The 11,572-nt window shown below is 51.1% G+C and overlaps 1 protein-coding gene across 5 annotated transcripts; it reads right to left on the bottom strand.

Moving 5' to 3' along the window:
- Window positions 1–41: 41 nt before the first annotated feature.
- Sqstm1 (sequestosome 1) lies at window positions 42–11,203 on the bottom strand. Of its 5 annotated transcripts, none has more exon segments than NM_001393885.1 (8): window positions 42–836; window positions 2,376–2,457; window positions 2,660–2,880; window positions 6,878–6,958; window positions 8,196–8,337; window positions 8,440–8,666; window positions 8,908–9,003; window positions 10,971–11,203. In NM_001393885.1, coding segments are annotated over 8 exon segments (1,206 nt in total). In that variant the 5' UTR covers window positions 11,170–11,203; the 3' UTR covers window positions 42–678.
- Window positions 11,204–11,572: the final 369 nt, after the last annotated feature.

The raw sequence follows: 11,572 nt of genomic DNA on the forward strand, positions 1-11,572 counted from the left end.
ATTGTTTCTCTTGCTACCACTAGTAAGGATCACACGGCTGGTTAAAGTGCATATGCCACTTTATTACAGGTTACTTAAAAATCAAGTCAGAGGAAGCTACATAGGGGGTTTGTACTTTAAGCATTAACATTAGACACAAAAACTAAACTGGCCATTAAAAGGGGGCACAGTGAATGATAAGATCTTTCAGTTGGCTTCACCTAAGTTCTCCATCACCCAGGAGCCGTAGGCCCCGGTAGCCTGCCACCTTTCACTCACTGAGGACAGTCCCCCTCTAAACATAATGGCTTTATTTGTTGAAAATAACTATCAGTTGTACTAATCCCTTTTAATAAAGAAAACACAGAAGGTTATCAGGCAGGAATGATGGACTGCAGGTGCAATGCTGGCGGCAAGAGCAAGTGGAGTGCAGCATGACTCCACAGCTCCCTGGCAAAGGCCAGGCCGAGGGAAAGCAGCGGAAGCCCAGCCACAGCTGCTTGGATCTGTGCTCAGGGGTCAGCATGTGCACACTCAGACTCTCTTCTCATGCACTTTCCTACTGCCTAAGAAGGCCTCACAGTCCCACCTGAAGGTTCTAGAAGAATGCCAAGACACTGGGCCTTAGAAGCCCTGCTACTCTACATGATGCAACTAGAAGACAAGGGAGGTGGGTTGTGGGACTTGGCCACAGCACTGTCACAATGGTGGAGGGTGCTTTGAATACTGGATCGTGTCCAGAGCAGCCCCGATGTCATAATTCTTGGTCTGTAGGAGCCTGGTGAGCCAGCCGCCTTCATCCGAGAAACCCATGGACAGCATCTGAGAGAGTGACTCAATCAGCCGGGGATCAGCCTCTGCCAAAGCAAGACAGGAAAGTAAGGAGCCCCGCAGCACTGAGAACAGAGCAGCTCCACCTGCCATGGAGACCCCTCTGCTTCAGCCTTACAGGAACCCTCACAGGCTGAAGGGACAAACAGCTTGCTTTGCAGACTTTCCAGTCTTGTCACAACTGTTGGTCCTGCCATTGAAGCATAAAACAGCCAGGAGCTATGTAGACAAAACAGTGCAGTTAATTCTGCTCAAGCCTGTAATCCCAACACTCGAGCTGGAAGCAGGCAACAAGACACCATCTCAAAACTAACCCTTTACAGATGATGAAATGTCCATCTCTAACTGCCTCTCTGACTCCTCCCTCTATTATTTGGCATATGTAGCATGTGTACTCATATTCATTCCCATGTGGGTGCACATGTATGTGTGAAAGTGTGGAGGCCCAGAGCCGAAGTAAGGCTCTTCCTCTATTGCTCTGTACTTGATCGAGTTAGGGTGTCTGAACCCATAGCTTACCCAATCACATAGCCAACTTGTAATGGGAGTCTGCCTGCCTCCTAAGGGCTGGGACTATAGACAGCTGACACAAATGCTCACCTTTAGCTTTTTACACGAGTTATGGGAACCCAAATTCTGGGCCTTCCTGCATGTACTTTACCCAATGAGCCAGTTCTATAGCTCCCATAACCCTGCCTTGTTTTTGTTTTGTTTTTAAACCAGGCTGTGACTCCATCCCAGAGCCTTGCACATTTAAGCTAAGCAGTCTGTCATGGGGGTACAGAGGGTGGCCTTGAACCCATGACAGAGTACCTCCCCCAGACTTACCCATGCAACGGTTTGCTGCCTCTGCTCTTTGCAAAGAAAATACTCTTTGAAGCCCAAACACCAGATGTGGCCCAGAGATGAACCACCCACTTAAACCCTGTTGCTCTGGGGTAGCCAGCTGCCTCTTCCACGGGGCATCCACTTGGGACTGCCCATCCCTGTCCAGCACTTTACACAAACTTCAGTCTGGCTTCCACTGGGGCCTTGGCTGTGGTACCTGCCAGTAAGGTTTACAACCCCCACCCCCGAGGAAAGGGTGTACAGAGTCTGAGTCCACTTCATAGCTGGTAGCCACGCAAAGCCAGCGTTGCCTTCCCTGTCCCATGTGCCTTCTCAGAACCCCTGGGCACTGACATCTAGGAATTCCTAAAAATGAGATGAGGTTACTGCTGCTTGATGCCGATGGAGTATGAACCACGTTCTAGTTTTCTCTAATGTCAGCTGGCAGTGACAGCTGTCACTGCAGGTCATGTCCTGAAGACAAGCCACCTGGAGCACTCAAAGACTAGGGCACCACCTTAACCCCCAAGCCAGGCTACCTCTTTTGTGTTGACAGGACAGGACAGGACAGGACAGGACACTGAACGCAAAGAAGGAAAAGGAAACCTCTGGTGACCACATGCCTGGTGGGAGATGTGGGTACAGGGCAGCTTCCTTCAGCCCTGTGGGGCCTTCCTGTGAGGGGTCTAGAGAGCTTGGCCCTTCCGATTCTGGCATCTGTAGAGACTGGAGTTCACCTGTGGATGGGTCCACTTCTTTAGAAGACAAATGCGTCCAGTCGTCATCCCCTCCTGAGCAGTTATCCGACTCCATCAGTTCCTGGAATACAACCTGCTGTGAGCGGCAGGGCCTGAGCCACTGACAAGTCCCAGCAAAGTGTGGCCCATTCCAGGCACTGGAGAGCTGCCTGCATAAGACCTGGGACCTCATACATGTCAGGTAAGGCTCAGGGTGCTGAAGACACACACCACAGAGACAGCAGGAGGGACAGGACCCCTCAGGCTGACGCTAGCAGACCTACCTCTGGCTGTCCCACCGACTCCAAGGCTATCTTCTTCATCTGCTCTGTCAGAGACTGAGCAGGGCCCTCCCCGGCCCCGTCAGGTTTGCTGACTTCCGAAGAGCAGCTGCTTGGCTGAGTACCACTCTTATCTTCTGTGCCTGTGCTGGAACTTTCTGCAGAGGTGGGTGTCAGGCGGCTTCTCTTCCCTCCATGTTCCACATCAATGTCAACCTCGATGCCTAGAGAGAAGGAATCAAGCTGTCAAATCCAGAGGCCTTCCTGCATCTATCTCTGGGATCTGGGATCTGTGGGCTGAGGAAGTGCTTTCAGACTCCGTCCCCAACAAAGCATACGGACTAGGGCACAAGCAGCCAGCACAAGGATAGCCACATAGCTCTAGATATGACCAGATAACTAGGTGACATGACAGACCATGTGCCAACCCCACAGACCAGAAACAAAGAGCTGAGCTTCTCCCAATCCCAGCCTTGGTAACTAACACACCATGCATCACTTTAGCCCTTTCCCTTCCTCCAAACCAGTGCCCCCAGGAGGAACCTGTTTCTCCCAACCCAATAGGAAAGCAGGCTGCAGAGGCCAGGCCAGTACTATACATGGGCAGAATGCCTAGCCATGACTGCTGGAGGCCACGACACACAAGGCCTCATGAAGTGACAATTACACCCGGACTCCAATGTTTAGCTCAGTGTGTGGCCCTGAGGCTAGAGAGCACCCAGCCAGTCTAGCAGCAGGCACATGTTTGTGGTGAGGGCTTAGGGACACAGGTTCACTTGTGCTGCTTTTCTAATAAATGAACCAAAGGACAGCACCCCACAGCTTCACCAGTTCCTTCCCAACCACACACCAACCCACCTGAGTCCCACTGTGGGCCTTTCAACCCCCACAGTCCTAGTCCCCCTGGTTCAAGTTCACATTTGTTTATTTCCTACCCTGTCAATATTTACCTTCCTTTCCCTGTCCTTTTAAGAGACAACCTTTGGCTTAAAACAAATAAAAAACTATGTAACACTATGTAAATGTGTGGATGTTGCTTGCACTGGGCTTTTGTCTTCTCTCTACTGTCAAGGCTATATCTCCCCTTCTGTATCACAGCTTCCTGAGTCTTCTCCAGAGGCTTTTACATTTTTTGTGGTTCATGGCTGTCAGGCGCCGATCAGGTCTGGCTGTTCCTTGGAGAGCATACTCAGTGGTCAGCCCTCCCCAAGGCACATGGGACTTACCCATAACATTTTCTAGCAAAGGTTCCTGACTACTCAAAGGTGGAGTTCCCAGAGGGCTGACCCTGTGAGATAGTGGTCCACGGCTTCTGATCCTAAAGACACCAGCAAGACACTGTTGGCAGGACCAGGACCATTGTCAGCTTCCAGAGGCAGGCACCAAGAAAACCCAGCTACCAGGAGCTGGTGTTCTTTGTTAGAGCATTTGGCCTCCCCTCAGCAAGGATTCTTCAGCTGTTGTCAGGCCAGTGAGGCTGAAATGCTGGGCCACTTGTCCCTTTGCTCGTTCCTGATGCCCATTTCCAGGTTGGTGCCTTAGCTTGTGTAGCAGAAAGGTCAGGTGCATCACGTACTGGACATGAAAGCCATCAGCTGGCTGAGTGGGGGCCTGGAGCTCTCTAACCAACTCTTTCTGTTGTTTTCCAGGACAGAATTTGTGTATGTGTAACCCTGGCTGCTCTGGAGCTCACTCATGTCCTAAGTACAGGTTGTGTATGTGTAACCCTGGCTGTTCTGAAACTCACTCAGGTTGGCCTCTAACTCACAGAGATCTGACTGCCTCTGCCTTTCAACTGCATGGTCCACCACAGCCCAGCTCTAACAAACTCTTATGAAAGGTTTTCTAGCTGCTTGCTCTCTTGTCCCTTGGCCTGTCACTCCCATCCTTCCTTCACAGTAGCAGGTGGAGGTCTTGCCATGGGTTTTTGTTTTTTTGACACAGGTTCTCGTTGCATAGCTCCCGGTGGCCTGGAATTCTCTATGTAGACTAGGTAGGCCTCAAATTCAGAGCTCTACCTATTTTCCTGGTGCTGGAACTAAAGGCAGGTGCCATCGTACCCAGCAGGGTCTTGCTTCTTATAAAGGTTACCTAGGTTACCTGAACTACTTCTTTTCTTCGTCTTCTTCTTCCTCCTCCTCCACTACCACCACCACCACCACCACCACCAACACCACCACCACCACCACCATCATTTATGTGCATGTGGAGGTCAGAGGAGAACCTACAGGATCCAGGTTTTCCCTACCATGTGGGTGAAATGTTGCTCAGCGATGGGGTGCCTGTCTACCATACAGCTCTGGGTTCAATCTCCAGAGCTCTTAAAATGTTCAAGCCAATAAAAATGTCTCTCGAGCTGGTCCCCAACACCCACACCCAGTTTTCTAAGTACATGCAGAGCAGGAGCACGAGGGTTGTAGATTAGGGATTTCTCAAATAATAAATCCCTAAGACTGCAGAGCTTAGGAAAATTGTTTGACAGTCTGTGACCTGTTGTCCCCAAAGCCTAAGGTTTTCAAAGAACCAGTGAAGGAAGGCCCTGTGTCCCAGTGATCACAGCCTCCGAGCCACACAGTGCCCACATGCCAGTTCTTCCTTGGCTGGTTCTCATACCACCTACCAATCAATAACAGGCCCTAGCTCTGGCTCACCCAACCTCTGCCTTCTGGGAGTGCGTGCCAACTCCTTCCCCTCTAAAGTGAGCCCTGATTCTCTCCCAGCTACCACCCAATTGAAACTGCCACTTCAACCTCCTTGGACAACAATGAAAACCTGGTTCTCTCAAGAGCTTCTTCCTCTAGTGTCAAGGCCATGTGGTGTAACCAAACGAACTGCTTTGTCTGTTTTTTGTTGTTGTTGTTGTTTTTTTTTGTTTGTTTGTTTTGTTTTGGTTTTTTTTTTTTTTTTTTTGATGCTGGGAATTGAACACAGGGTTGTAACGCTCTATGACAGCTACAGCAAGCACGTCTCATCCTCAGCTGTTCAACTTAACTGCAAGGCCAGTATGTTCCTGTCGTCTCAAAGCTGCACCTGGGGAAGCATGAGCGATGGCCTCAGCCTGCAGCAAGTGGTGGTCATGCCTGTGCACAACAAGCTGGAGCGGAGATTGGTGGGGCTTGCACACCCCTTTCATCCGCATTGCTTTAAATACTGGACACAGCCTTTGCACAGTGGCCCCTGTGGCCACCTATGAACACTGCAAGTGTAGTAACCGGATGTGTGTGGGCAAACACCTTCTAAACCACACCAGTGTACCCGATAGCCAGAGCCTAGGATCACAGTATAGAGAGGTGACTCAGGGCCCCCCACCTCAGCAGACCTCAGCTGTGTGGACCCAGGCATGGCCCAGAGCACTTGCCTTTAGCACCTTCTCCCTGCTCTCGCAAAGGTTTGAGGTTCTCAAATGAGGAAAAGAAACCCTAACACGTGGTAGACCAAGGAAGAATTACATACATTCAAGGTCAGCCTGGGCTAAAGTGAAGACTTCCCTAAAGAAAAAAAGAACAAATCAATTGCCTGCTTTCAAGTCTACACAAATACAACTCACTTGGCTCAGAAAAAGCAGGCTGCTGTTACCCCAAGCTGGGATAAGCTCCCCCATCTGCTAATCCATCTCCCTCCCTACTGGTTCTAGATGCTTTGTGAAGAAAGTTCAAGAATCAGCCAGGAGCTCAACCTTCCTTCAGGCGCCCATGCCAGTCTGCAGCAAGGCTAATTTTACAGGACAAAACCCTGATGGTGCCCAGCACACATATCTGGCCCAGCCTCTGCAGCAGGTCAGGGAAGCTGCCAAAGGCCATTTGCACTGAATCACAGTGCAACCTGATTCTCTCCCAGCTACAGCCCCCGTGGTTTGAATAAGAATGGCCCCACAGGCCCATAGGGAACAGCACTATTAGGAGGTGTGGCCTTGTCGGAGGAGGTGTGTCACTAGGGTGGGCTTTGAGGGGGTCAGACTCTCAAGCCAGTTCATATCCTGCTGCCTACCCATCCAGATTAGAACTCTCAGCTCCTCTCCAGCACCATGTCTGCCTGCTTGCTGCTACACTTCCTGTCATAGCAATAATGGGTTAAACCTCTGAAACTGTAAGCCAGTCCCAGAGAAATGTCTTTTTAAGAGTTGCTGAGGCCAGGGTGTCTCTTCACAGCAATAGAAACCCAAACTAAGACAGTCACCAAGCCACTAGGGTGTCTCACAGGATGGCAAGGAAGCTCACTCACCTAGAGGGCTGAGGGCAGCTGCCACGCTCTCCCCCACATTCTTCAGGAAATTGACATTGGGATCCTCTGATGGAGCAGAAGCTGTTGATTTTTACAAGAAGAAAGATGACCTCTAATTCTGTGACCCTGCCGCCTACCACTGTCCCAGGACTTGGGTGCCAAGGTTCCTGTCATCTGGGCAATCCCTGGCTTGGGACTGCCTGACCACACTTGGTGTTTCCTCCTCTTTGCAAGCTTGGTCCCCTAGTGGGTCACATGTTGGGCCTCTCTGGCTTCTGTACCAGAGGCTCAGTGCAGCTAACGTATAAATACTAACCTTGTCCTAGATGTGCAGTTTACTTAAATCATGTGCTGGCACAAGTCTATAAGCTAAGCCTCCAGAGGCTGAGGAAGGAGAAGCTCAAATTTAAGGCCATCTTGGGCTACATAGTGAGTTCTAGGATACCCAGAGTTACAGAGAGACTCAAGAGGGATAAATAAATAAATAAATAAATAATCAATCAATCAATCAATCAATGGTTGGAGAGGTGGCTCAGAGGTTAAGAGCACTGACTGCTCTTCCAGAGGTCCTGAGTTCAATTCCCAGCAACCACATGGTGGTCACAACCATCGTAATGAGAATCTGATGCCCTCTTCTGGTGTGTCTGAAGATAGTGACAGTGTACCCACACACATGAAATAAATAAATCTTAAAAAAAAAAAAAAATCAAAAGACAGAATCCCCAAATCTAGAATGTGGGCCTACTTGTGAGCTCTTTGCTTTCAGGTTTTTGAGACAGGATCTTATGCCAAGGTTGGCCCTGAATTCCTGATCCTCCAGCCTCCTCTTCCTGAGATTATAGAGTATGTATGTGCTGCCACACCTGGCTTTGTGACCATGGGTTTTTTGTTTTGTTTTGTTTTTGTTTAAAGATTTGAGCAACTTTGGCTCTGCTATTTCCAAGTTAACCCAAAACAAAAGAAAACACGTTCTAGAAATCCAGCCACCTACCCATACCTCAGGGCAGCCTAGAAGGGCAGGGTGGGCCATTTAGGGAAATTAATGGACTTAGGCACTTATAAAACAGGGGTGCTTTGTCTCTGCGGGGTTAAGAGGATTTGATGCCATGGATGAGGACAGAGTGTAGCACAACAAAGGAGCCCTTATTTATTATGTGCAAGGCCCTAGGTTCAACCTCCATACCCCCAAAGACCAAAAAAATTAAACGGATGTGTAATGTACAGCTGATTGTAGGAACTTCTGGACTTTAGGCCAAGGGTCCACCTGAACAAGCTGGCTACTTATGACACTTAAAGCCAGTGCAAACACCAGCCTTACCCGACTCAGCTGTGGGGCAAGGGCGACCATCCCCTGCGCGAGGAGGACGTGGGCTCCAGTTCCCTGGTGGGCCCATCTCCCAGCCAGGCCAGCCAAAGTGCCCATGTTTCAGCTTCCGAAGCCAGCGGCTATGAGAGAAGCTCTGGGTAGGAGGAGAAAGCAAGGCAGGGCAGTGAGGGGTCAGGGTTTCCAGCTCCCACCACCCTGTCCGACACCGCCCCAGGACTGCAGAGAACCAGCTCACATCAGAGAGGTGGCCAAAGGGGTTGGGAAAGATGAGCTTGCTGTGCTCCCTGTGCAGGCCCTTCCCCTCGCAGACGCTGCACAGGTCGTAGTCGGGGCACACACTGCACTTATAGCGAGTTCCCACCACAGGCCCATTGCAACCATCACAAATCACGTTGGGGTGCACCATGCTTCGTGCCTCCTGAGCACATGGGGGGCGATGTTCCCGCCGGCACTCCTTCTTCTCTGCAGGGAGAGTCCAAGAGTCCAATTTAGTTGCAGGTAAACCACTTAGGAGGCCAAGAGGTACCAAGCCCTGCTCTGTTCAACACCCATGGCCCACACAGCAGGACCTTTGTACCTCTGACACCTCCCAACCCCCCTATATCCACCCCAAGGCATCAGAACTCATCTCTGTCCTAGAGACAACTCAGACCCCTGAGCCTTAGAGGAAGTCCGATGGGAAGTACCTGGATGCAGTCTTTACCTTTAATGTAGATGCGGAAGATGTCATCTTTCACATAGGACATGGCCATTGTCAGTTCCTCATCACTGGAGAAGGCGACCAAGTCCCCATCCTCATCTAGATTGTTTAGGAAACAACATATCAGAGCCAGGGACACAGCTCATTGGTGGAGCGTGCAGAAGACTTAGGTGCCATTCCCAGAACTAGAAGCCGAAAGGGCAGCACAGGTACCCAGCATCTGCTGGATGCCCACTGCTATGTACAGGGAGCCCAATGGTAAGGGACATCTACAGAGGCTCTAGACGCAATCTGAGTGCTGGAGCAAGCAGCCAGATGGCCACTCATTCTGATATGGCGTGAGTACATGTTCTAACCCAAGTCCTAGATCCGGTACATGCACAAGGCAGAGCATATGTCATGTGTGTAAGGGTCCAGCTTCCTGCCACAAACCACTGGGCCATTTGTGCCCTCAGGCCACACGTAAGTAGGCCAGGTCCATTTTCACCTGGGAGATTCCAGCCAGTACCCTGTCCTGATGGTCCAGCCCTTCAAAGGCCTCAGGCTTCAGAAGGAAAGGAGGTAAGCCCATCTGTCCCCTCCCTTCAACTACGTGACCAGAAACCACTGTGCATTCAGACGCTGTCTAAGTTGTTCTGAGGTTGAGGTTGCTCTGTTGGTTTTGTTTTTGTCAATTCTAGGTTTTCTGCGCCCTGCCTGGCCTGAGACTGCTTAGAACAGGACAGCCTCCAACTTGTGTAGGTGAGCCTCCTTAGTGCTGGGATCACAAACATATGCAACCAAGCTGCCAAGTGGTTTGGATTTTTTTGGGTTTTTTTTCTTTTTTGCCTTTTGATATTTACTTTTACATATGTATGTACGCACTTGAACACACAGACACACACACACACATACACACATGCACACTTATATGTATGCATGTGCCACGAAGGCCATAAGAGGGTGTGGGATCCCCAGGAGCTGCAGTTGATATGAGCGCTAGGAACAGAACTTGGGTCCTCTGGAAGAGCAGCAAAGGCTTTAACCACTGAGTCATTTCTCAAACCCATCTGCTTTCATTTTTACATTAGCACACAGGTACTGGGAGCGCAGCCATATATTTCTATGTCAGTACAAACAGTCTTCAACCACCTCATACAGGACAAACCACACATCTGCAGGCTAGGATATATATATATATACATATATGTGTGTGTGTGTGTGTGTGTGTGTGTGTGTGTGTATCAGGCTAGGCTATACACACACACACGTAAAATTTATAAAAAAAAAAAAAGATTCTAAACCGAATGTGATAATAGTTATATAACTCACTTTTTAAAAAATGCAAGGAGTTTGGGGGGCGGGGGCGGGGTGGTAGCTCAGTCAGTCGAGAGCCTAACATACATGAGGCCCTAGCACAAAGATGACTCGGAAGGACATTAAGACCTGGGTGAATTGTACTGGACCTAGGTTAAAACTCACTTACACTGAACATTTTTTGTCCAGAATAATCCCTATGATTCCTGCACTGGAAAGCTGAGACAAGAGGATTGAAGTGAGGCCAGCCTAAACCACTCGTAAATTCAAGGCGAATCAGGCTACGTGGCTTTATCTCAGAAAAGAGACAGACTGATCAACCAACCTGGCCTACCCACAGTCCTCCATAAAGAGATCTCAATCTTATCCCCTCCCAGGGGGAGGGCCTTGTCCACTAGTCTCTTGTCAACAACTTCTAGCTCCACCCCATGCAGCCATCAACCACTGCAACGCAAGAGACGGAGCTAGTTCCGGGGTCCCCTACCTCCCTTCCCACGGGCTGCCCCACCCCGCCCCCGCCGCTTATTTACCCGCGTCACTGCTCTCCACCCCTCCTCCACATCTGCCCGGTCCCAGCTCTTCCGGGCCTTTAACTGAACCCATCACCTGATGATACGAGGAGCAAGCGAACCGCGGGATGTCAGCTGTAACCTGAGCGGCCGCCTGACCACCCTGTCCCCGCGGGCAGCCAGAGGACACGCCATCGCGTCCTCGCCCAGACCTGATACTCCGCGGCGGGGGAGGATGGCTTCCCCGCCCCGAGCCCTTACCGCGGTAGTGCGCCTGAAAGCCTCCAGGCCGCAGCGCGGGGAACAGCACAGCCACCCGGCTCAGCAGCCTCTCGCAGGGCCCCGGGCCAGCCGCGGCTTCCGCCTCCGGCTCCGGGCTGAAGCAGAAGCTGAAGCGGCGGATCTCGCGGGCCGCCTCCTCCTTGCCCAGTAGATAGGCCTTCACCGTGAGCGAAGCCATAACCGCACACTAGGTACGGAGGAAACAGCTGGGCAGCGGCGGCTCCGAGAGCCCAGCTTTTATAGGATACGGGGGGAGCCCCGCCTCGTGGGGGGCGGAACCTCTCTGAGCTCCGCCCCTCCCCGCTGTCCGGGCGGCCGCTCGAGGGCCCTTGATAGGACCCCTGACAGGTATGGGGGCGAGACGCCCCCACCGCCTCCTCTTTTTCTTTCCCTCCGAATGCATGGGTGACCCCAAGAGACCAGCCTCAGTCTCAGTTCGATGGGAAAAGGGCCGGTAAGTATCCGAGCCTAGGCTCCTCCCAGGTTTGGGCCTGCTTATGACTCAGCAGTGTAGTCCCCAAGCCAAGGGGGATGGATGCCCCAGCACAGAGGCTCAGACGACACAGATGCCTACTGTCAGG

The sequence above is a fragment of the Rattus norvegicus genome, chromosome 10 (assembly GCF_021556685.1).
Source record: "Rattus norvegicus strain SHRSP/BbbUtx chromosome 10, alternate assembly SHRSP_T2T, whole genome shotgun sequence".
NCBI lineage: Eukaryota > Metazoa > Chordata > Mammalia > Rodentia > Muridae > Rattus > Rattus norvegicus.